Here is a 26,372-nt window from a genome sequence, read left to right on the forward strand (position 1 = left end):
AGCGTGAGCCAGAGGGGGATGAAATGAGGCAGCTCTTGAGGAAAGGCTGTGGGGATCGAGCAGTGAGGGCCAGGGGCTCACAGAACTATGGAATGGTTTGGGTTGGGAGGGACCTCAAAGCCCATCCAGTGCCACCCCCTGCCATGGGCAGGGACACCTTCCACTAGCCCAGGTTGCTCCAAGCCCCGTCCAACCTGGCCTTGGACACTTCCAGGGATGGGGCAGCCACAGCTTCTCTGGGCAAATGTAGGATGTGGACACACCAGGAGCACTGGATCAAGCAAAATCCCTGCCCACAACAGCGGGTGTATCCTGCTTGGTGTTGGTTTTCCTCCAAGGAACTGGCTGTGCATCCCCAAAGCAGCCTGGGATGTGGTTGGACTGAGCTGCAGCTCTTGAGGTGCAGGGAGGAGGCACAGGAGGGTTGTCACAAACACCCAAATGAGCAGTGAGGGGGCTCCAGGCCATGGCAGGGTTCCCCCAAGGCCTGACAGAGGCTCCAGCCCCCATCTCCCCCCATCCTGGGAAAGCCCAGACCTTGTGGAGAGGGAAGTTGCCCCAAGCAGAATCAGGAACAGCAACGGGGGGAGCGCAGGGGGACGAACAAGGACGTGGCCACTGGTTCCCATTGTGATTTCCAGCCTAGGGTTGTGCCCAGGATGCTCTGAGCCACTTGCAAAAGCTTTTTTTTTTTTAGTCTTGTAGCATAAGTTGAGAAAAGGAAGGAGCTGGAGCCTGCACTGGGTGCCCAGGTCACATCATGGTGGACCCGCTGGGCTAATTTGGGTTAATCACAGCCCAAAAACCACTTTGTTGCTTTGGGCAGTGACTGGAGCCAGCTCAGGGATCCCCAGCTCACAGATTCCACTGCCCAGAGCCCAGAGAACATGACACTGTGGAACAACCCAGCAGAGCAACCCAGAGTGAACGAGATTAACCCAATATCCTGCTTGGGACTCAAACTCCTCAATCAGCTCCCTTTCTGCTGCGCCCCAAGCAGAGAGTACTGAAGGAGCCTTGAATTAAACACCGCTTTTTCCTCTTAATAATAGCAGCAGCCAGCTACAGGAGCTCCAGGGGCTCACACATTTTGAACCCTTTTTTCCCTTCAGCCTGGTCTTTTTACAGCAGCCCGGAGCAGCCCTTTCCCACCGCGCTGTGTGAGCAGGATGTCACATGGTCCTCTCCCCTCCTCCAGGACGGAAACTGTTTTAGCCCCAAATCCTGCCGTTCAGCCCAGCGCTGCGGTCACACCACAGGGCTCAGCCCTCCCCAGCGCCCCAAAACAGCCCTTCCCAGCACCCCCAGAGCCCCTTCAGCTGCCTCCTGCCTGGGCCCCTCGGGCACCCACTGGCTGCCTCTGGGTTTGGGAAAGGACAACACAAGACTGCTTTTTAGATTAGCAATCAAGCTGAATTCCTGAGCTGAATCATGGAATAGTTTGACTGGGAAGGGAACTTAAAGACCATCTCATTCCACCCCTGCCACAGGGAGGGACACCTTTCACTAGCCCAGGTTGCTCCGAGCCCTGTCCAACCTGGCTTTGGACACTTCCAGCAATGGGGCAGCCACAGCTTCTCTGGGAATTCCATCACAGCCCCTCACTACCCTCACAGGGAAGAATTTCTTCCCAATATCCCACTTAAACCTACCATGCCACAGGGGAACTTTAAAAAGGCAAATCTCAGCCCATAACATTGTTAGTTTTTACAACCCTCTTCTATCAGGATCTCATGGAAAACGTGTCTGGACAGGGGTCACACAGAGGCAGCTTTGGTTTGAGGCTCATGGGCTGTCTGGGTCTGGAGAACAGCCAGCACCAGGATTTCCACTGGGAACGTGCAGTTTTCCATGTTTGATTTAATTAAATTGGCCCGGGATGGGGAGAAACAAGGTGGGATTGCAGCTGAAGGGCTGACAGGGCTCTGGGCCCCATCAGCTGTGCCTGACTCACGGCAGGGTCACACCACAGCCTCAGGGCTTCAGAGTCCATTCTCCAACAGATTTAACAGCAAGGAATCATTTAAGACCTCGAATTGCATCACACATTGCTGAATATTGCACGGTGGGTCTCAGCAAGCTCCTGCTTATCCGGGTGTGAGGTGCTGGAATGTGGGATTTGGGGCTTTGGAGTCACTTTGCACCACTGCCATCGAGAGGGCGGCGTGTTGTGGTGCTGCTGGAGGATGAATTTGTCTGCAAGTGCCCACACAGTGTGACAGGAAGCTGTAAAAGGGCTGCTCAGGGGCTGGTTTGGCTTAGCTGATAAGTCAGAAACAGTCAAAATAACACCAGAGCTAAAAATAGCCTTTTTCTGGGTAAACAGAGGATTCTGCCCTCCCAACCTCAGGCAGGTCAGGAAAAACGGCTGAAATGAAGGAATAATTTATACTAAGTATTCTTCACATTCCCAGTGAAATCTTTGGGGTAAAATGAGCTGATTTACAGGGGCAGCAGTGCCAACACTTCCCTCACCATTGATCAAACAGGGCCTGGATGATCTGACCCCAGGGTCACTGCAAATCCCGCTGGGAATGTGGCTGTCCCTGTCTCTCATGCAGGACATGGATGGTCTAATCCTGCCCATGTACTCAGCCCACCTGTGTCTTTGCCAAAACCAGGTCTGCTCCTGGGAAAATCCCTGAGGAAGGAGCAAGGAATGAGGGAATGGGAGTTTGGAACAGATGGATCTGCTCTACAGAGCACGGAAAGGAAGTCTGGAGCATCCCACTGAATAAAACTCCACTGCGGATAATGGAACTTATATTTATTTAACAGTAACATACAGTATATAAATAGGGTAAATACTTTAAAATATACAATATATCACATTCGAACATTCGGTCAAAGGAAGGCAACTCTACGTGTGCAGCTAAAACAGGAACCAAAAGAACAATGCACAGAGAAAGAAGCCGATGGTGGGGCCACGCCAGGGCTGGAGAGCAGGGCACACAGGGATGACAGGAGCACAAAGTGCCACCCCAGGGCTGGGCACGGAGGGAGGAACCCCGGGAGCTTCCCCATGATGCCTTTTGTGACTGACCTGGGCCAGGAGGGGCCGTTTGGGTGCTGACACACAGCTCTGCCCTGCTCCCACACAGAGAGCTGGGGGAGGAGGAGAGGGTGGGATCCCACCACAGCCAGGCCTGTGGGAGCTCACTGCACATACTGGAAACAGGAGACATCCCTTGGAAAATGTTACTGGCATCTCACAGCCTGGTGCCGAGCTTTAGGCGATGCTGGGGGATCTCCAGCTCCGTGAGCCACACGGGGCACCAGGAACCCCAGGAACTGGTGTCACTGCTGAGCCCCTCACCCCAAAGGATCTATTTAACACAGGCTGATCACACAGGACACAACATGACTGCACAAACCAGCTTTGGGGCTTCCCTGAGCACTCTGGGCCACGGGCTGGCCCTGCATCCCATCTGCAAACTCATCTGGGACACAACCAGATGTGGAGAAGCAAATTCCTACCCCAGCGTGCCAAGTGCTTGTCTCGCAGACTCAGCCCGTGCCAGCTCAGTCTGGGGATCAAACCCAGCCAAACCAAAAGTTCCACCCAAACCATCCACTGGCAACAGAGCTGGGGGTGCTCAGTGCCCTCCCCAGCACAGCCAGCCCCTCACTCCACACAACAGCAGCTTTCCAGCCACATGCCATCCCTTTATAACACTCCCACATCCCTCTCTGCCTGTTCTGGTGACACTGGTGCAGGGGTGGCTCCCACACCAGCCTGTTCCTGCCCTCAGAAGCTCCACACTGGCCAAATCAGACTTGCCTCTTCCTCTCACTCCAAGCACACATTCCAGCTGACACAGGACCTCCCCCTTGCTCTGCTCTTCCTATTTGTTTGGCACAAGCAGGAAGAACTTCTCCAGTGCTGGAGCCCACTGGGAACCAAAACTACGGTGCACCCTGAGCTCGAGCCCTGAGCTGGAGAAACTTCCCTTGAGCATCTCCTTTCTAGCCATCCCTGGGGTCACTCTGGCCTCTCTACATCAGCCTCCCCCCAAACTGGAATTCTTGAGAGCTGCAGCATCACCAAGGTCCTGCAAGGCCTAACACAATGGAAAAGAGGGGCCACGTGCACATCCCTTGAGGGACAACCAAGGCCAGTAACATCAGCTGTTCATTTTTTCTCAGCAAGTTGTGAACTCCCCACCCCTGGAAGTGTTTAGGATCAGGCTGGATGTGCCTTGGAGCAACCTGGCCTACTGAAAGGTTCCCTGCCCATGGCAGGGGTTGGATCCTTCCAATGCAAAGCATCCCAGGATTCTTTAAGTCCAGCTGTACAACTTGCAAATATCCTTAACAACCCCCATCTCCCTCCCTTCCTCCTCCGTGGCTCCACTGTTTCCACTCAGTTTAATAAACTTCCATGCAGGATACTAAACCCTTTCCACTCAGCCTTCTCCTTCAGATCAGCAGAGGCTTGGAAGTTCACCCTTTTCCTGCACTGCTGGGAAGGAAGTAGGAATAAAGCTGATCAGGGAAGCCACCCACAGGCAGAGCTGCCGCTGCTCCCCCAGCCCGGGCAGCCTCTGCACGGAACCACTTTGCCCTCCAGTGCCCACACACAGCACTTGCACCCTCCAGAAAGGCCCAGATCTGCCTCAAACCAAAGCCTGAAGCAAAGCCTTGGGTCGGGTTTTGCCCCACTAATCACAACTGAAGAGGTACAGAGAAGGGTCAAAGCAGATGAGCAGAAGACTAAAGACCCATTGGAAAAACTTCTCAATATAAACAGAGCACACTTTTGGAATATTTACCAACACCATCACCTCTGCCTGTGACCCCACAGTACCCACAAGGGGTTTTGGCAGGTGTGGGCAGGGGAACCCTGAAAAGCACCAGCTGGTCCAACCCCACAGGGCAAAATGATCCCAGGGACTGCACAAAGCACCCCCACACCTATTCCCATGGATGCTCCTGGCAAGTGCCCTCACTTTGCTTTGCTGAAATCACCCAAAATGTGATGAAACACAGCCCAAATATTCACCCTGGGCAAAGCAAAGTGGAAGCACCTTAATCCTCCTCTCCAGGTTGCAAATGAGGGGCTTGGACCAATATTCTCTAAGAGGACAGAAAATAAATCCCTGCCTAATTCAAGCTGGGAAGAACAGACACCACAACCAGTGCAGCAGCTTTGCCAGCACCACACTGAAAACACTCTCTGGAAACAGCCCCTTCCTCTGTGCTTTCCATCAAATCCCTGCATTTGTAGTACAAATTCCTGCCCTGTGGATCCTGTCTGGGGAGAGGAAGCAGAGCCCAGCACAGGGTCCTACAGAAATGCAGGGGAGAGGCTGGATCTGTTCAATATATTTACACACACACACAAGCTCTCTTGCACACTCAGGGGAAATGGAAGCAATGGCAGAACCAGAATATGGAGGAAAAAGTGATTTTGGGGTATTTTCAGGCGGTTTATTTTCTGTCGAGGCTGAGCCAGGCTGCAGCAGGTACAGGTCTCTTAGGGGGGGTCTGTGCCTAAGGGTTGTGTCAGCTACTGCTGCAGAACACCAATGTACTTCTGTATTAACTCTCCCTGTCACCCCTTCCCCAGGTTAAAATAAGGTAAAGTTTCTCTCTCCCATGCACAAACTATGGAAAGAAGGAAAATCAGAGTCACCTCGTGTTTGGGAACATTGCATAAGGTGGAAATGGGGATATTTTTGCTATCTGAGCACAAAAAAAAAAAAAAGAGAAGTTTTACAATCTTTAGGGCTCTCAATTTTAAATAATAAAAAAGTATGACAAAATAAAGGAAAGTACTTCAATAAAACCTGCAGCTATTAAGTACAAACTGTTTCTGACAAGATTCAGTGAGCAAAGCAGGACAGAAGCCTGCAGAGAAATGAACCCAGACTGAAATGCAACATAGACCGTGGTAAACTCAGCAGCACAACATCTACAACTCAAGTAACAAACAGACATGATCCCTGAAAGAAAACAAAACTCCCAGTGGAGCCCCAGCAGAGCTGGAGCCCAACCAGCAAGAAAACAGGCTGGAAACTGCTCCCCAAATTACTTAAAATATCCCAGTGAGGGGGTTCCAACCATCAAGAAATGGAAAAGGGTGGTTCTTAAAGGTTATTTAACGGGGGAAAATGAACCAAGTTATTTAAGGGTTGTTCTTACTTGGCAGGAATTAATGAAGCTTTAATGTTCTTTAAAACTTATTTACTTCAAGCAGTTTTGAAGCAATTTGAACCTCCCACATTCCCACACGCAACTCCCAGTTCCTTGGCTCCTTGTCCCCAGTCTGTTCCTGGTTTAATTAGTTACAAAAGTCTCATTTGCCAAAATATCAGCCACAAAAGGAGGGAATGTGAGAGGCACTGCAAAAACCAGCAAGTGAGAGCAGCTGCAGGTGCCTGGCTGGGCAGAAGAAACAGGGCTGGGTTAGTATAAGATCCTCTTCCAATTACCAGAGCCTGGACAAGGAGATTCCCACAGCTTTCTGGGAGAATTCCCATTGCATTCCCAGGTCCCACTGGAGAGAAGGATGGTCCCCAGAGCTGCCACCAGCCTGGCACAGCAGCCAGGGGAGGGCACGGAGTCACGTCCCTGCCAGCTCCACATGGACAATGTTCTGTATTCCCTGCAAAAACCCACTCACAGGAAAAGCTCAGCACTGCCCAAACACTGCAAAGGTTCAGAACAGTCCCTGAGGACAGTCCTACCCTCCTGCTTCACCCTGCAGTCCTTCCAAACCTTTACTCCTCCTCAGCTCCAAACCCAAGATTTGCTCGTTTGAACCAAAGCTCTATAAATATATTATTTAAAAAAACCCACAAATGCAAACATTTACCAAGAAAGGAAGAAAAGTTACAGTGAAATGAGGCCTTGTTATTGTCTTAAATCAGGCAAGCCAGGGATTTCCTGTTGGAGGCCTGTCTGTGCTCAGTCCTGTCCCACTCTCCTGGTGCCTACGCGTCCTCCAGGCTCCCCAAAATTCCCCTGTCAACCAGGTGTGCTTTGAGCGTGTTGAAGATGTGGAGCTGCTGGTCTGGCCTCAGGGTCAGGAACTGCTGGATCAGTTTGCTTGGGTTGGGACCTCTGAAACACAAAATCATCATTATCTGTGAGGCAGGTGGCCGAGTCTCAGTGAGCTGGGGGCTCAAGTGCCATTTCAGCAAAATAATGGGCTTAAATTAATAACCACATTGTCCATTCCCTCACCAGTTCTACATGGGGAGCTTAACTCCATTTGGGATGTGGAAATCATTTCAAAAGGCACGGGATGCTGAACTGTAAACACAAAATAACACCCCAAATCCAGTGTGTTTAAAGAGGATTGTGCATCTTATCAGCAGATGCTCCCCCTCACAAATCCAAGCAGCCACATACAGACAGTTCCTCGGCTCCCTGAGGCATCTTTGATGTACCTACAGGATTTCTTCTGTGCTTGGCTACAGAATGCTTGTTAATGCTACACAATTAGATTTCCCTGCTTGTTTGACTCTGGAAACCCTGTCCAACCTTCACAGGGATGCAGAAGGAGGAGTTTCAGTGGGACTGGAATAACAGGGAACGAGGGTTGTGTTTCCAGCTCTGCATGACCCCACTAAAAGATCCTTCCTTTCTTCAAGTCTTTCCTCTGTGTCTTGTTATTTTTAGATGTTAATCTAGGGGGAAACTGCCTCTTATTCCCAGCTTGTCCAGCCCTGGGAGCTGCAGGGCCCCCAGAGCAGCACAGACCTGATGAAGCTGGCGATGTACACGTTGACAAAGGTGGCCATCAGGTACTGACAGTCAAAGCGGTCCATGATCCCTCCGTGCCCCGGGATGGTGTTGGCAAAGTCCTGAGCAAAGCAGAGGGATTGCATTGAGCAGTTCCAAATACCTGTGACTTGCTTCTGTGCCTCCCCACATGGCACTCATCCCCGCGCTCCAATTCCTCCCAGAAGGCAAAGTCAGATTAAGGAGACATTTTGTTTAATCTCTCCCTGGTTTTAAAAGTTTCTCCTGTATGAAGCTGCTGGTGCCTGAGGGACAGTGAGGCTTAACTGTCACTCAAAGGTCAGGGAAGGCTGCTGTTTATCTCCTGTCACCCTGTCTTGCCTTTCAAGGCATCTTAACTGATCACAGACCGTTTACATGTAAAAACAGCCTGTTGACATCAAGGAAAGCCTCAGATTGCAAAATTTCCTGGCTGGGTCTTTCCTCCTCTACTTCAATTTCTGTACCACAGCAGCGTTTAGAACATCACAGCTGAAATTTGAAGGTCTCTTCCCATTCAGTCGAAAAACCCAGATCCTGCTCCATCTTATCTGTGACTGAACAAATACCCCTCCCTTCCCAGAGCACCACCCTGCTGTTCCTGGTTTTCCCTTCCTAAAATGGAACTGCCCCTCCCCATCCTCACCTTGATTTTGAAGGCCCTCTTAAAGCCACTGGCAAAGAAGCCTCCGAAGGGCCCGATGAGGGAGGCGAAGGTGGAGAGGGCGATGCTGTGGATTTGGAAGGGGTACATCCGGACCGTCTTCTGCAGGAAAGACATGGCAGAGAGGGATTTTCCACGAGAACAGCACTGTCCATTGCTTGCCCCTCCTTCTCTGCTCCCCAGGCTGTAGCTCAGCTGTTTTCAAGTGTCCCACCAGACCCGGGACAACTCCTTCGGGATGTCCACCACCACAGACCACCACCATCATCCCCTGTCGTGTTCCTTCACACACCATCAAAATAAAACCCCGTTCTCCTTTCTTAGGGCTCCTATCCCAATAAATAAGATGTGATAAACAGGGAGTGTCATACCCAGCCCACCACAGACTGCAGCACCAGGGGGATGTTGTACTCCTGGAGCTGGAACAGCTCGGAGGGCTCACAGTCCACCGTGAAGCTGTTGGTGTCGTTGTTGAACTCCACGGGGCAGGTGAAGCAGCGGTACCCAGACATCACATAGGACAGCTCCAGGGGGACACGAGGGGAGACGTGGCAAAGAAAACAGGATTAATATTTTCCTGAGGGAAGCAGCAGAGCTGATCTCACAGAAAAGGCCATGCAAGGAGATGAGGAGAGGAGGGAGCCACACTCCAGCTTCCCTAAGGAGATTACCCTCCTGAGCAGCAGTAATTGGCTAAAGGCAGAGTAAGAGCATCTGCTCAGCAAGGAGTGTCAGAGCTGAGCCAGGCTGCACCCCCTTGCTGAGGGGACAGCAACAGGCAGTCAGAGATGGTCATAAAACTAGTTAGAACACTCCAAGAGCACAGAACTCCCTACACAGCCTGTGAAACGAGGCACAGCACCCATCCAAAGTCCCCCTGCAATGAACATGTCACAGGGTTTATCAGGGACTAAAAACTTCCCCCAGTGTCTGCACACAGCCATGGACCAACTCAGACTCTGGTCAGCAAGGGAAAGGTGAAGTCTCTGACAAGAGCTGGCAGAGATTAAAGCCTGACTGCATTTTTTAGACAAAACACTGTCACTCCATGAAGGGAAAAGATCAATGAAATAAGCACCAACTTACCAGCCATCCAAACAAAACAGTGGAAAAAAATCCTCCAATAAAACCCTCCCAGGTCTTCTTTGGGGAGAGCTGCCCGAGAGAAAGAGGAGGAGGTCATTATTTACACACCTCTGCAGCCCTTCCTCACTTGTGAACTGCTGAGGCCAATACAAACAAGCTGGTGCCACCAGCTTGTAAGAGTTTGGTCAGAAGCTGCCACCAACATTTCAGTCTTAAACCTCTCATTCATTCACAGTTGGACTCGATGATCTTAAAAGTCCCTTCCAACCTCAATATTCTATTATTTAATTTTAGAGCCTCCCAGGCTGGGATGCACATCACGTTTAATTTGGAGGCTTGCTTCAGACCCACAGCAGGAGCTGAGGGAACACAGGCCCAAGGCCCAAAGAAGCTCAAATCCATGTTTGAAGTGTCACAGACCTTGATGAGCGGCGTGCGGCCGAAGAAGAACCCGAACATGTAGGCCATGATGTCATTGCAGATCACACAGGAGATGGGCACAATGAACCTGCAGGGCAGAGGGATCAAACCACTGGAAGTGCCAAGACCAGACAACTCCAAGACTTAACGAGCAGCTGCCATGACAAGGGGCCTTGCAGGGCCAGCACACCAACGTTTCCTCCTCCAGGGCAATGCGAGGAGCACCCACTTGGAGCTCCAAGGCAAATCTGGGGGTTACTCAAGTGTTCTGGACTGAAGAGTGGGTTGTGCACCCAGAATGGCCTGTTTCAAGCACACTGTCTTTCGTCACACACGACATGCTGCTGGACACTGACCTCCCTGCCCCACTGGAGCAGAAAGCAGGAGGCTCCCCGAGTCCCCTGGGCTGGCTGTGACACACAGAGGAACTGCAGTACTAAAGGGGCCCAAATTAGTTCCTGGCCCTGCTGGTTTTGGCAAGACCACCAAAGGGGCTTCCCCTCTGCACAGCAGCTGGAGTGAGGTGGGAGGTTCCACCTCCCTCCTTCCACAGCCCAGCCCCAAACCCAGCAGCATTTCCCATCCATTTGCCAGGGGTGGCTATCGAGAGAAAGCATCAACCCGGGCCTGACACCACCTGAAAGGTCCCTGCATCCCATACATATTGTCAGATGCTCCTTTACAATGTCTCTCTAGTGGCACAAAGGAAGTCCTAAGTCACTGAGGTGTCACTCAATCTTCTGCTGTTCTGTTCTGGACAGGTCCCTCACAAGGAGCACCTTCTCCTCAGCCATTTGCTTTTGTAAAAGAACAGTTTTAACTCAAAACTGAGTATTAAGATTAAAAAAAGATTAGATATTAGGATGAAATGAGGAGCTGGCACACCACTGGCACGGGCTGCCCAGACCGGTTGTGGACTCTCCATCCCTGGAAGTGTTCCAGGCCAGGTTGGACTGGGCTTGGAGCAACCTGGGCTGGTGGAAGGTGTCCCTGCCCATGGCAGGGGGTGGCACTGGATGGGCTTTAAGATCCTTCCAACCCAAACCATCTTGGGATTCTATGAAAACACAGTCAGTCATCTCAGGCTGCAAAAAATAAAGCACTCAGAAGTCAGAGCAAACTCACCAGATCATCCCTTCAAACAGGTTGTGAATGATGAGGTGGGACTGGGTGACAACAATCAGCAATGTCACGTGGGTCCATCCGAACTGGAAGAGAAGAGAGGGTGGAGTCCAGCCTGCCCAGGGACACTGCCCTGCTCTGGGGGCAGAGCTCAGGGGCTGTGAGCTCCCTCAGAGAGCTGCTAGTGCAAAGGGCACTCCTGGCAGGCACCTCCACCAGGACCAACAGCAACAGTCACAAAGAGCAGGGGACAGTCACCCTGAGGAACTTATGGGCAAGTTCTCCAGCTCAATCCCACCTGTGACCTTCACTGGGAACTTCTGCTGGAGCAAATGCCCTTTAACCCACCCTATCCCATACACCTCACTCAGATTTCTGACTGCATAAGAAGAGCAGAAGACTTAACAGATATCCAAGCTGCATCCCTGTTTGCTGAATATTTTGGAGAGCAAAGCCAACTGTGTCAATGGTCACACATGAGAAACACCTCACTGATGTCTGGGAAGAGGGAGACAAAGTCAACCTATCCTCAGGACCAGCCCTGTACAGCCCTCTAAGCCTGCAGGAAGCTTCTTCACAGCATCCACAAGTGCAGAGGGAGGGGAATACATGTTTGAAGGGGAATTCTTTCAGTCAGCTTCCTAAAAACACAGTCTGGTCTCAGTCACCTTCCCTCCAGGCAGCAGGACAATGCACAACCAGCTGAGGAGCATCTGCTGACACACAGACCTCCATGTGTTTTCAAACAGCCTAAATTATTCCTACCTGTGCCTCCAAATGGGGCCAGCCATTCAGGCCCTGGATTTAACCTACTAGGCTCTGAATTTAACCTTTCCAGTCCCTGACTTTAACCTCTCCAGCCCCTGACTTTAACCTCTCCAGCCCCTGAACTTAACCCAGCAGGCCCTGAATTTAATCTCACTAGGCCCTGAATTTAATCTACCAGCCCCTGAATTTAATTTACCAGCCCCTAAATTTAACCTTTCCAGGCCCTGAACTCAACCTTACGAGGCTCTGAATTTAATCTCACCAGGCCCTGAATTTACCAGGCCCTGAACTTAACCTATCAGGCCCTAAATTTGACCTTACCATGTAGAACTGGAGGCGATAGTGTTTCTTCACCAGGCTCAAGACAAACATACAGAAACCTGAGGAGAGACAGAAGAAAAGTCAAAGGTGGGAATGTACCTCCCACAGTCAAATAATTTTGTACCCTGACATTGTACAGCTGATGAGGATTTTACTTAAATAAAAGAACAATGTTAAGTAGGGAAAGCACTGTTTTGGAAGTCACACCATTGCCTACAGGTATCCCTTGGAGAGAGGAACAATCTGGCTGTCCCATACATATTATGGAGTTTTTTCCTACACAGCCCCGTGTGGGAGATTTGCCACCACTGCTCTCCCCCTGAGCCGAGTCACAGCACCCCTGGAGAGCAGAGATGGTTTGCCATGGACTCTGCACTGGACACAGCACTCAAGGTAAGAATAATTCCAGGCTTTCCTCCCAAGGTGAAGCAGCAGAGCTGTGTGTACCTGTCAGGTAGAGGGCGAAGGAGATGAAGCGGTGGTACTTGCTGAGGATCCGCAGGGGCTCCTCCCTCTGCACCAGGGTGAAGAAATAATCTGTCACAGTCTCACCATAGAAGAAATAGTTCACACAGAGCAGGAAGTACCTGTGGAGGACGTGGGTGCTCGTTAGCAGGAACCCTGAAAAGCTTCTGGAGAAACACGGGAAGTGACTGATCCCTGAGGATCACTGCCCTGCCCTTCTCCTGCCAACAGGACTTCTTCAGGTGACAGCCTGAACTTTATTTCCTCCAGTTTGGAAATGTCACCTACATTTCAAAGAGTGGGTGCATCTCTCAGCTCTGCTCTGGGATGGATCACAGCTGGGGTCTGGGTTTGGCCTTGATGCACAAAGACTCTGCCTTTATGTGGCACAGCTCAACTGGCCTCTGCCTCCCAAAATCCCCCATCCCATGCCTCCCAAAATCCCCCATCCCGTGCCTCCTGTCCTGTGGCTCCCAAAAGCACCCACTCTGTGCATCCTGAAAGCCCCACTCCTGACCTCTCCCCAGCCCTGATGTAGTGCCAGGACAAGGGGGAATGGCTTCCCACTGCCAGAGGGCAGGGTTATGTGAGACATTGGGAAGAAATTCCTCCCTGTGAGGGTGAGGAGGCCCTGGCACAGGTTGCCCAGAGAAGCTGTGGCTGCCCCATCCCTGGAAGTGTCCTAGGCCAGGTTGGACTGGGCTTGGAGCAACCTGGGCTGGTGGAAGGTGTCCCTGCCCATGGCAGGGAGTGGCTCTGAGGTCCCTCCCAACCCAAACCATTCTGGCATTCTGTGATTCTGTGCCATGTTCAGCCCTGTTTCACAACCACCCCATCCACACAACCACATCCATCTCCAGGTGGTGACTCCTGTCAGTGCTGTCCCTTGCACAGATCCCAGGATTCTCATCTCTGCACTTCATTAACAACAGGACAAACTTCATCAACAAGGGCTCTCCTAAGATACTGATCTATCAAGACTCATGGGGGCTTTTCCTTCTAGTGAGAGGTGTCCCCACCCATAGCAGAGGGGTAGAATGAGATGATCTTTAAGGCCCCTTCCGACCTAAACTGTTCCATGATTCTGTGGTTTTCTTTTACAAGAGCTGTTAACACACATCACTGAGAACACACACAACCCCAGGGTCTCTGGGGGTGTCCCCTGCCCTGGGATGGGCTGTTCCTGCTGCACAGGCCTGGGCAGGGGAGCACCCCCTCACTCACCAGCTGAGTGTCCTGAACCAGGGCAGGTCATAGGAGTGGTACACGTTGTAGCCAATTGTGATGATCTCGTGGAAACACTTGATCTGGACACACATCACCTGCACAGAAAGACATGCAGAGCTGTAATCCACGGTGATTAAACAGCTTTTCTGCAGGGAAACAAAAAACATGCATGTGCAGAGCAAAAGGTCCTTTAACAGTCGATATCAGTCTGGCAGGAGCCTCCTAATCCAACACAGGAATCTCACCACGCTGCTTTTCCCTCCCCTTTCCTCTGCAGGAGGTTTCCAACAACCTCTTGTCTTGGTTCCAACTGCAGCCAAATGTTGACCAGCAGATTCCTGCCAGGCTTTATCCACAGAGAGAGAAATCCAGCAAGATGAATAGGGACTTCTAAGACACGAGTCTCTGAGCTTCCCACCCCAGCAATGGTCCCAGTGACCTCCCCACCATTGCTGTGAACATCAGGACACTTCTCTGGAGCACTTACTATTGTCATTAAGACCATGGGCCCCAAGTAGATGATGATGAAGAAGAAGGTGATCATTGCCAGCGTGAGGATTCCTCTCACCCACCAATTCTTCCATCTGGGCCAGAGAGAAGGGAAGATGTCAGAGATAAATCAAAGCAGAGCAAAGCAGCTGAACAGCACCTCTGCTCTCTGCGTGTCACAGGAAGGAAACTGAGCCCTGGAAACCCCAAGTTTCCTCTCAGTGCTGCAGAGAGAGCTCAGGCTGCTGCCAAAGGCCTGGCTGCAGCAGCTGCAAGGCTTCAGTTCAGCCTCACTGACTGCAGAAAGCACTAGAGAGGTGCTGGGCATCTCCAAGGCACTGAAATGGGACAGGAGAGTGTCTGCTCCTGCTCTGCTACAGGTTTCCCACATCCTGGACAAGCTGCAGGACAAGTTTAAATAAAATAGGGACCACCTCCCCTCTCTGCACTCCTTTCAAGGAGGAGAGATGGGCTGTGAGGTGTTGTACCCTCAGTACTGCCCTGCCCCGAGCCTGTCCCATCCTCACAGCACACCCAGGAGAGACACTTTCTGTGCCTGTGATAAAAACAAGACACTTCCCCCCACTACAGTCTGTAGAGAACATCCAGTCTGTTGTTAATTCCTGTCCTCCCCAGCATGATTTCTTGTGCATTCCTGCATAAGTCAGTCACACTGCTGGTTAAAAACCTCTGCAGCTCAAATCTTTGCTGAGTGCTGTGAAAGCCACACACAACCTCTGTGGTCTGTCCCACTCAGGCCCCTCCACCTGTCAGGACCCAGCAGGAAGCCAGACCCTCCCACAGCCCCCTCCCCTCCCACCTACAGCAGCCCTGACCCTGCTCCCTGCTCTCCCTGCTGCTTCCCGTGGCCTTGGAGGCAGGAAAAGAGCTGGAGAGCTGCTCCTTCCACTTCCAGCAGCCCCCGAAGTGCTGCTGGGCCAGGAGAGCACGGGGAGCACACAGGGCCCTGGCAGAGGAGGGGGATGATGCAGGGCCCTGGCAGAGGAGGGGGATGATGCAGGGCCCTGGCAGAGGAGGGGGATGATGCAGAGCCCTGGCAGAGGAGGGGGATGATGCTCAGGGAGTGTTACCTTGAGGACAGGTTGGACAGAGCTCTGTTCAGGACCTCTGGGGTGTCATCTGATGTCTGCACCGTGGATGAACCTCCAAACTCCGATCTGCTCTCGCTGTCTGACGCTGTCTCTCCATCCAGCCTGTTCTCAGACTCTGACTCCTGCCAGTGAAAGACAGACAAGGAGCTTTACCAGCCACACTCTGAAGGAACTCGGGGCAGCCCACTGGGTGTAACACCAACCACCACTCTGCTTCTGCACTGGAGAAAGGGGAGGAGAAAATATTCTGGGTATTACACGAGGTTAAACCCACGAGAAACATCATCAAGTGTTTTAGGTGCCATCCATGATGGGTGGGATGTCCCTCAGTCTCAGCAGCAGCCACAGAAAAGGGTCTGTTCCCTCTGCACAGCCAAAGATGCCTCGCAGTTGATTAACGAGTATCTCCAAGTGCTTCAGGGAAACAGCCTTGTTAGCAGGAATTTTTACAAGGCCTCCCAATCCCCAAGCAGATCTCCAAGAATGTAACACTGCCCAAATTAGCCAGGAAGAAAGGCCTCCAAGCAGACAGAGCTCAAGGCTTCCAGACAGACTTTTGAAGTGCTGACTGCACGGGGACACTAAAAATAACACCCAGCCCATCCTCAGGCAGCTGAAGAGGAAGAGCCCAGCTTATCACCCAGGCCCAACATCCCCTCTGGCACAGGGGAAACCTTATACTGGCAAAAGACACTTTGTGCCTTCCCTGCCCCTTGGACTGCTCCAGCACTCAGCTCGGAGCAAAGTCCTGGGTTTAGGGGGAAATAAATGCAGGTGAGGCAGGTGACTGAGGGCTCTGCAACGGTGGTGGGAAAAGGATTCCAGGTGAGTTCTGGCCCCCCAGAAGTCCTGTGCCTCTTCCCAGTGGCAGTTTTCACTCCAGTCCAGCTCCTGAACACAGGACAAGTCCAAACTTAAACATTTTGCCCCTCATTTCAGCAGCACAGCTTCATCCTGCTCCTGGCTCCTTGAAGCAAGGAAGGAAAAGGCCACTCCCTGGGGAGCACTCAGGCAAGGCAGAGCCTGCACTTGGCACTGGAAACTCCAGAAAAGGGAGAATGTTTGCAGGAAAAGCACTGAGGGAGCTGAGCTGACAAACACTGAGAGCTCTGTAACCAAAGGGACTCCATCCCTCTGGGGTCCCAGCTCTGCAAAGAAAGGGACTCCATCCCTCTGGGGTCCCAGCTCTGCAACCAAAGGGACTCCATCCCTTTGGGGTCCCAGCTCTGCAACCAAAGGGACTTCATCTCTTTGGGTCCCAGGCAGTGCTGCCCCACTGGACCCCCCCCAAAACAATCATGTGAGGGGACTGTTCCGGTGTAATCTGTGGTTTGTGGTATTTGTAGTTCAGTGGAGCAGGAAGGCTGGAGCAGCTCCCTTATTTAAAGCAGGAAAAGATAATTACTGCCCAAGCTGGAACTGTCAGTGGCTGCAGGCCAGGTTCTTAAATCAGACAAGGACAGCGAGGCATCGTCAGGTGGAGGCAGCTAAAAATACAACAGTGATGTCAGGGATTACTCCCAGGGACAGCAGAGCTCTGGCCACCACACCAGCAGCACCTGGTGTCAGCTCCTCCTCACCTCCCTCCACGCTCCTTCTTTCCATTCCCATCAGCTGGGAAGGAAGAGTTTGGGTTTGCTTTCAACCAAACTTGCTGTCAGCCCCCACGTGGGTCTGGAGAGCTGGCAGTGAAATGCAACTTGGCTTTTTTTCAGCTATTTTTCAAGTGACCCGTGAAATCCACTCTGCCCTCAGACTTCAGAGAGATTTAGTGCCATTTAGCTGAGAACTCAAATCCATAAGGCAGTTGCAAATGGCAGCAGGCAGAGACTGGAAATGATAAAACTCCCTGGAGACCACGAGTTTGGCATCTCACAGTCAGGTTTTGGGAAATCACTGCACTTATTTAGCTGCGTTTCCATTGCAATCCATGCTTTCTCCAATAAAAGGATTCCCTGCAGAATTCCCCTGGGAGCAATCTAAACAGCTGCAGCCTGGCCAAAATCAGTGTCTCCTCTGTACAGGCTAAACCCAAAAGCCTCAGGCAGATTCCTCCTGCAGTCCAAGGACCCAGCACCTCACACAGGTCACCAGCCCGGTGAAAGGCCCAGCACTGAAAGGAGGAGGCAGATCCAAGCATTCCCAGGTTTTACTCCCCAAAGGCCAAGGGTAAAGCAGGCAAATCATTCCTGGGTGCAGCCCAGAGGATCAGAAGTTTTGCAAAAGGAAGGGAAAGAGCACTTGTGCCTTCCTGCCCTCCCCTCCTGGGCCTTCCTGCCCTGCACTCCTGCCAAGGACACAAGGGGTGAAGGTAAAGCTCAGGGGACTGAGGAATGTGATGCTACAACTGAGCTGATCCCACAGCTGCTGGAACTGGCAGTCCTGATCCCTGCCATAGCCCAATCCCTGTCATATCCTGATTGTGATCCCTGCCATATCCCAATCCCTGCCACAGCCTGATCCCTGCCACAGCCTGATCCCTGCCATATCCCGATTGTGATCCCTGCTATATCCCAATTGTGATCCCTGCCATATCCCAATCCCTGCCATGCCCCAATCCCTGCCATATCCCGATTGTGATCCCTGCTATATCCCAATCCCTGCTATAGCCTGTTCCCTGCCACAGCCTGTTCCCTGCCATGATTCCCTGCACCAAGTTCAGGACACAGACATTGCAGGTAAATCCATGCAAAGCACATCCCCAGGTCCCTGATGCACCTCCTGCAGTGAAGGCCAAACCAACCCTTGTGCTGCAAAGAGTTTGGGTCTCCAGGAGCAGGAGCAAAGCCCCCCTGGGTCAGTGCAGCGGGTCCCCAGTTCATCCCCAGCAGAGGAACAGCAGAGGCTGAGCACCAAACACACAGTGCCCCACAAACACTGCCAGGTTGTTCCCAGAGAGCACAACAAAGGCAATCCAGAGGTTTGTCACAATAAAGGGGCGTTCTCAGGGTTCAACATGAAATGCAGGACCCATTCCTGCCATGCCTTCCTTGCTCGGTTTAAGCCCGATGGGAGGAGGAAGAAAACATTTTCCCTGGTGGAAGAAATCACCAGTCACAGTGAGGGCTGGCAGATATTTCACATCTTCACTGCAAACAGCTGAGCAGCATCAGGAATCAGCTCTCCTCCCTGCTCAGCTCTCTCTGAATCAGAGCATTAAGATTATATAGGACACTGTGCCAGATTTAGGCTACGGAGAGGACTCAGGAATTGACACTATTTTTATACATTTTATGCAAATTGCCCCCATCAGCCTACAAATCACCACTTTAAGCAGCTGAAGGGATGCTAAATAACTCATTTAAGCCTGAGCTTGATATATCCTGGGCTGGGCTACTGAACCCAGCTGTGGCACTGCCCTGGTGACACCTTCCTGCCTATTCCCACTGCTCTTTCCAGTGCTCCATCTGAGCAGACAGATCCCATCAGCTGGCACTGCTCTCCCAGGCACTGATGCTCCCCGGGGCAGATTAAAGCTCATTACAGTCAGTGCTGCTGCAAAGGGTTTGTGACTGCCCAGGACTGCCAACAGTGCCCTGCAATGCCAGGGCTGACAGGGGAGCTGGGTCTAATACATGGGATTTTGTCACAGAAACAGCAGCTTTTTCATGCCTCATCTGTTTTCTCCTGTTCCTGCCCTTGAAAAAAAAGCCTGGAGAGACTCAGACTTGCAGAAAGTTACCCTAGAAATCATGACTTGTCTCCTTCCTCAGCCACTGGACTGTTCTCTCTCCCATAGTCTCTCCTTTACCCCCCCCCATGGACTGTTTTTCTGCCCTTTTTTGGTTGTTGTTTAGGTTCTGCCCACAGTCAAAGCTCTTCAGCCCCAGGCTGGACCTCACAATGAGGTCCTGATCACACCTGACCCAATGGTGACTCTGAGGTACCAACTAACACAGCACGACACTGGAGCCTAAAACCTTCCACCCCACTGAGCCAGACACAGCCCAGACACCTCCCAGCAATCCCAGCACTTCCCACTGCTGCTCCTGCAGGGCACACAGCTTCTCCAGCTGCAGTTATTCCATATTCTCTTACCACAGCTCTCCCTGGCTGATTTTTCCTGTTAGTTCCTGATATTCTCTCTGCTCTTCTCCTCCCAGGCAGGAGGGCAGAGCTCCCAGGATGTCAGACATCCACATGAGAGCTCCCAGGATGTCAGACATCCACGTGAGAGTTCCCAGGATGTCAGACATCCACGTGAGAGCTCCCAGGATGTCAGACATCCACATGAGAGCTCCCAGGATGTCAGACATCCACATGAGAGCTCCCAGGATGTCAGACATCCACCTGCAGGATGCAGAGCTGGGAAACAGTTAAAACTCCTCGGTAAGAGCAAAGCAAATCTTCTCTCTGGTTACCTTGGGATCTGGCTTTATTTTCCCATTTATTTTACAGGGCAAGCATTAAATCTATTAAAACACAATCAGCAGCTTTTACTGGCTTTTGTTACCAACATGGAGTTACTAAATTGAACGGGGGAGGTTTGGCAAGCCCAAAGCTCCTTCTTCAATTGATCATCTCAATATTGAAGGTTTCTAACTGAATCAAGGGCAAAAGGAATGCGGGAATAAAATCAAGATAACAAGACCCATTTTATATTAATTCACTGATTTCTACATAAGTCATGATGAGAAGAAAGAGCAAAACCCCAAATCTCTGCAAGGGATGTTTCTCCTGGTGAACCAGAGCAGATGGGGGAAAAAACAGATACCTGCTCACTTTTTACATTTATGAAATCAGCAGATCTAAGCAACATTTGTCAACAAATATTTTATCACCCTGAGGAAAGATACACGGAGAAATGAGTTGTCTGAGCTTCCTTTTAACAACCCAACTCCTTCAACCGTGTGGTACGAAATTTGTGCTCACATTTCAATGGTTTTCTCACAGAGGAAGCTCAGGTTTTTTACCCAAATATCCATGACACGATCTCAGTTGTCATAGAAACGAGTCAGCTCCCTCCCTGCCAAAAATCTGCCCAATACAGATCCACAGTTAAGTACTCAATGCTGGCAGATTAAATTTGTGCAAGAAATGCCATTATTTGGGCACCTTCCTCAGAGCCAGGAGCTGGTTAGTTTAGACTTCCTGCCAGATTTTAACGAAAAGCTGTGACAGAAAATGTTAATATGAAATGAAAGCTGAAGGGAGAAACAGAGTTGCTTTTTCAGGCAAAAAAACCCTGACAGCTGGAACAAAAGGGACCAACTGCACCACAGCCTCTGCTGTTCTCACCTCCGAGCACATCGGCAGGATCAAAGCCAAGATAATTAGTTTAATGAACACAAACCCAGCAGCCTCAGTTTTGAAAATCTCTGTGCTTTTGAGAAGGGGGTTTAATTCCTACATCCAGGAGGACTGCTGTTCCTCTCTCCCCTTCTCCCTGCTTTCCCCACACGGCACCTGCCCACCTCCCCCAGCTGCTGGGCCCCACCAAACCCCCCTCTGGGTGAGATCAAGGTGACAAATCACCCAAGCACTCCCAAATTACAGGAGATTCTCTTCCAGAGGTTGACAGCTCAGGAGGGTGAAACAAGGGAGAAGTTTGGAGACCATTAACATGGGAAGGAAAAACCAAGCAACTATCCGGGTTTGATTTGTACTAAGAGCCCAAAAAGACACTGGTTTTGTTGCAAGTGCTGCAGAAAGTGCTTGAACTTCTCAGGCTGGGAGGTCACCTGCAGGAAAGCTAAATTCAAGATTGTCATGTCCCACTCCAAGCTGGTATCTCGTGCTGACTGCGAGATTTGTTGTCTCAAACAACCCAACAAAGCTCAGGTTTCGTTTATGTTGATAAAGGACTCCCTTCCCCATCCCAAAATAGCCATATTCCAGTTGAAGGCATGCAATGGAAATTGGGACATGCCTAAAATAACATCACAAAAAGCAGAAATGTTTGTAATAGTGGCTGAAAGAGCAAAGAAAACTCATCTCATGCTCCCAAAGCTCCTGCTTTGTTTGGACAGGGAGTCCATCCCTCAGTAGTGGGATGTGCTCAGAGCCAGCACAACAACAGCCTGGCACAGGAGCCTGATTTCCATGTCAGCAAGTCTGATCCCTGTGAAATCACACCTCCCTTTGACTCATCAGTTCATGCCCTGCCTGCACCCCCAGCACCCACCCCAGGGTCTGTGGATTCCAGGGAATCCAGGAGGGAAAGGCAGCAGGGACCAGCTATTGTGTACAAACGGGCACAAAAACAGCTCCGTGGTTCTGGCACTCCCCCAGAATCTCCTCCTGCTAAGAAAGGAACCTGCCTCCCCCTCTGAAACATGGATGGAGATGTTTTGGGGAGAGGCTCCTGGGTTCCCCTGGATTTAACTGGCATCCCTGTGCCCTCCTGGCATTTCCACACTGGCACTTTGTCACCCCTGCAGAGACAGAGAAACGTGTCCAGGAACAGGAAAGCAAAACTCCAAGAGCCTCTGGGAGTTGGTGTTGGGAGAGGCTGGAGCTGTGTCTGCTGGAGCCTGCACAGACATTCCAATCTGCTGTTGTTTGGAAGAGCTGGGACAAACAAGAGGGAGAACAAACAGCTCTGGAGCAACTGTTCACTCTGAAGGTTAGTGCAGGAAAAGGCTATTTTTGGCCTCTGAAATGAGAGTCTGCATCACACCAAGGCCAGTGGCTTCTGACCCTCAATTCCTCTGGTGTTAACACATATTTTTCCAAAACGTAATCAGAAAAAAAAATCTCACCAGGCCATTTAATTTGCTGACTGTGAGGTGGTGCCACAGTCTTGTTCTGCCAGTCAATCCCCTTGGCTTTATTTGAACTAATCAAGGAAAGGAACCACGCAGGACTTGGATGAGTATTTTAGACATGATCCTGATGAACCCACATCAGTGCTTTGCTGAAGTCTCAGGTGTCCAAGGGCAGGTTGGACAGGGCTTAGAGCAATCTGGGATAGTGGAAGGTGTCTCTGCCCATGGCAGGGGGTGGCACTGGATGGGCTTTGAGGTCCCTCCCAACCCAAACCAGTCTGGGATTTTATGATTCCATTCCATTTTACCTGCAAGGACTTTTACCTCTGGTGTTAATCACTGCTCACCAAAGGCAGGCAGGAGGAGAAAATGGTTTTCTTGCCACTTAACCTGTGGTTTGTGCTTGACAGACAGTAACACTGGTCCTTAGGATTTTTTCCTGCTTGGAAGACATACACAAACACCCCAACTTCCCTCTTCTCAGCACCAAACATCCCTCCCCCCACAGGAATCACCCCCAGATATCACTGAGAGCACAGGATTTCGGGAGCCTCAGCAGAGACATCACTTATGTACAAAGCAACTCATCTGAGCACTGACCTCAACCTGCAACAGGGTCAAAGCCAGAGGAGTATCCATAGGGAGTTATGGATGTGCCTCCCTCCATCACCCCATGCTATCCTGACCATATTGTGCACAACAAATGACTGGAATTGAGGACAGACCACTGGAGCAGCAAGAGGGAGCTTGGGAAGAAGCTCACAGATCCACAAAGATCCTGCAGGAACACTGGGAAAACAGGGAGGTCTGGGGGTAACAGCCACTTCCAGGCACTGCTGAGAGGGACACTCACCTGTGTGGCCCTCCAGACCAGCCAGGAATAAATCTACTCAGTAAATAAGGATGGGAAACAGAAGCCAGGCCTGCACTATCCAAAGGGCTGAGGAACAGGAAAAGCAACGTGTGCTTGGGGGGTTTGATGAGAGCACTGAGAGTGCCTGTGAAGAGCTGCTCCCAGGGAAGGAAAGGATCTCCTCACAGCCCAAGGAGAGTCACCCAACCCTTAAAATGACAAAATCTTCCTGGGATCAAACTTCTCTGGCATCACCACAAATGAGGACACAGGTGAAAGGAGTAGAGGCCAAGTCAAAGCCCTTCCAAAGGAAACAGTGGCAAAGGTGTCCAATTTGAGTCCCTTTTCCATCAGGAACACAGTGAGTCCAGTCCCTCCAGGCCACAACTAAGGATGCCCAGGAGCTGTTGGGCACACACAGAGCTCAGCATCCAAGAGCAGGGAAGGCTGAAGTGTCTTCTCCCAGCAGAGCTGGGATTGTGAACATCTCTCCACAATAAATGAGGCTCATGCTTCAGCAGGAGCCAAGCAAACTGGTGCTTGGAATTGAGCCTAAAATTACATTAAGAGCTATTAAAAATTAAGCTTTTGGAGTGGGTATGGAAGCAGACTTGTCCTTCAGCCTCTCTTAATCCTGATGAGATCAAGAGAAGCATCACTGCAGCAGTTTACTGGGTTTGATCCTACAAGAACCTCGTCTTGTTATCACAAACTCCCAACCAGTGGGAGCTCTGAGCTCTCCTGGAACATGGGAAGTAATGGGATTTGAAATTGCCTAAACCTTCAGAGCACCTGCAGTGTTATTTCTCTGTGTCCTGAACCCTCTCCTGAGCTGAACTCCAAAACTGGAGCTGCTGCTGCTGCTCCAGCCCAGCCCAGGCAGCTGTTCCCTGCCACCCTTCACCCTCCCAAGCAGACCTAAGGGACAGCATGGCATCCACTTGCCTCAGCAGCTTCAAAGCCCTTAGATCACCAGGGAATTCTTGCAAAATGCCTGGAAACACGAGAAATAAATGCCTGGAAGCACAGGAAATCACGAGGCCTGGATGCCAGTCTTTCACTTTCTGTACCACACGAACCAGATGCAGCCAGATAAAAGTCACACTGTCAGTCACTGCAAAGCTGGGCTGGAAAGAACCCGAGTTTCCATCAGCCAACACTTCTCAAGTACAGAATCATTCCAGTTCCAGCCAGGCACTGACTGCAGGGGACAAAGGGGTTGGTAAACAAAGCCAAAGGGATGGGGGGTGTGACCTGCAGCCCCCCCTTCCAGGGGCAGAGGCCCTGGGATGTCTGAGAACCCCCCCAGTTTCAACTACTAGTGCAACATCCCAGCAAAAGGATGGAAAAGGAAAAATCCCTCAGTCCTCACTGTGCAGTCACACAAAGCACAAACAGCTACTGAGAAAGGATCATAAAATCCCCCTAAAGCAGCAGGAGCCTTCAGGAGCTCTGCAGGCATCAGGAAACAATTTTATTTTGCACTTCTGTTCTCCTTGGGAGCTGGAAGAGAAAATGTGGTTTCCTGGGATGCACTGAACACAGGAGAGAGGCACTGACCTCAGGGTTTGGATAATGAATGAGGCTACAGAGCAAAGGAACGAGTCTACAAAGACCAAGGGAGAAGGATCTGCAAGGCAACAATGACTAAGGGAGAAGGACCTGCAAGGCAACAATTACAACTTCTTTCATGGTGAGGCGCTGGCAGAGGTTGCCCAAGAAGCTGTGGCATCCCTGGAAGTGTCCAAGGCCAGGTTGGACAGGGCTTAGAGCAACCTGGGATAGTGGAGGGTGTCCCTGCCCATGGCAGGGGGTGGAATGAGATGGGCTTTAAGGTCCCCTCCAACCCAACTCATTCCAGGATCCCACGATCTCAGATATCACCACACAAACACCAACAGGTAACAGCATCCCAGTGCTCTGGGCTTAGAAAATGGGTACAAACAACACCAGGGCAATTTTGCCTGTTTTTTCACTGGGGAAATGAGGGGGAGTTCACTGAGCAGAACAAACAGATGTTGCCTTGTTCCCTCTGAGACGAAGATTGTGTTGCACAACAGTTTGAACAAAAATCGATTTTCAAACGCTCTGGCATGAGGAGCTCAACTGGGGCAGCTCAGGGGCAGCTGTGCCAGCAGGGAGGGACACCAAAGCTGGGACCCTGGGCAAAGGCAAGAGGAGCAGAGAATGAAACCAACCTCCCTATTCCCACTCTCAAACCAGAGAAGTGAGAACAAGCACAAAACACAACCACCTGAAACCCGCCTCGGTGTTTACATCTCGTTTCTTTAAACATGCTGAGAGCTCTTTCCAGAAGCCACAAGGGTTTCTGGAGAATAAAATATCTGCTGCTAAGTGATTTTCCTTGGCAGGGCTCAGTGCATGACAAAGCAGGAATGGGAATGTCCCCTCTCCCAGCAGCACCTGCAGCAGAGCCCTGGGCAGGCCGAGACCACCAGGACCACGAGCAGTTCTGCTGCCTTGGCCCTTCCCTGCTGTTATTCCCAGGCTTTTCCAGGCATTTCAAAACCCAAGGGCTGGATCTCAGGGGAGGAAAGCAAATCCTGCCCCTGAGCTGCCATGGAAAGCACAGCACCAGAGGGATTCACAGCAGCAGGATTAGTCACCAGGTAACACCTCCCAGCAGCTGGATTGAACAATTTGGGGAAATTCCCTGCTCCCAGCACTCCTCTCTCCTCAGAAACATCACATTCAGCACCTCGGAGGAGCTGTTCCTCACTGCTTGGAAACATCTCTTTCTATTTTTTTCCCCTCCTGCAATTCATTTGAGCTGATTTAGGAGGAGCAGCAAAACAGAAACGTTCCCTCTCTCTAGGAAGGACACTCCAAGTCATTGACTCCAAGGAAATATTTGAGGAGTCCTTCAGAAGTCTCCTTGCACATGACAATACTTGCCTGGAAATAACAGGATTGCACTGGGAACAGTGGCCTCTGAACTCCTTTTAGGAGCTAAAGCGAATCCCAGCTTGGCCCAGGGGGTTTGGCTGTGCTCCAGTTAAGCAGCACCAGCCCCCCCAGCCTGCTGAGGGAGGTCTTCCAACTCCCACTAAAGTTCTGGAATAGAAAACTCCCTGAAGATTTTCTGCTGCAAAGAAAATTCCAGCTGGGACAAAGGTACTTATGTCGAGGACAACGGTTTCACCCTCTGCACAACCACAACCCAGGAGCCATTTGGTGCTCCCCTCTCTCAGGTCAGGGAACCTGGGATCAGAGAGCTCCAGGGAACTCTGAAAAAGGCAGAACCTCCAGACCTACATCAAAGCTACCCACTCTCCCTTCTGTGTGTGCCAGGTCTGATCACATCAGCACAACAAACCTCCCTCCATCCTGCCTGCACAGCTCCTGCAGGTGTTTCACTGGGACTCAAACAGCATTAAAATAGCATTAAA

At 51.1% G+C, this 26,372-nt stretch overlaps 1 protein-coding gene across 1 annotated transcript; it reads right to left on the minus strand.

Annotated features, from left to right (window-relative positions):
• Window positions 1-2,752: 2,752 nt before the first annotated feature.
• Window positions 2,753-20,327, minus strand: CDS2 (CDP-diacylglycerol synthase 2). Its single transcript, XM_029964553.1, has 15 exons — window positions 20,275-20,327; window positions 19,441-19,692; window positions 17,485-17,515; window positions 15,382-15,524; window positions 14,289-14,385; window positions 13,799-13,896; window positions 12,557-12,696; window positions 12,110-12,168; window positions 11,024-11,106; window positions 9,899-9,986; window positions 9,479-9,547; window positions 8,764-8,916; window positions 8,375-8,494; window positions 7,708-7,811; window positions 2,753-7,065 (listed from the first exon to the last, which is right to left on the minus strand). The coding sequence occupies exons 1-15, from the start codon at window positions 20,325-20,327 to the stop codon at window positions 6,936-6,938; spliced, it is 1,620 nt and encodes a 539-aa protein (XP_029820413.1). The 3' UTR covers window positions 2,753-6,935.
• Between the last annotated feature and the right edge of the window lie 6,045 nt (window positions 20,328-26,372).

This window comes from Manacus vitellinus, unplaced genomic scaffold (genome assembly GCF_001715985.3).
Source record: "Manacus vitellinus isolate BGI_N305 unplaced genomic scaffold, ASM171598v3 scaffold_74_pilon, whole genome shotgun sequence".
NCBI classification, from domain to species: Eukaryota; Metazoa; Chordata; class Aves; order Passeriformes; family Pipridae; genus Manacus; species Manacus vitellinus.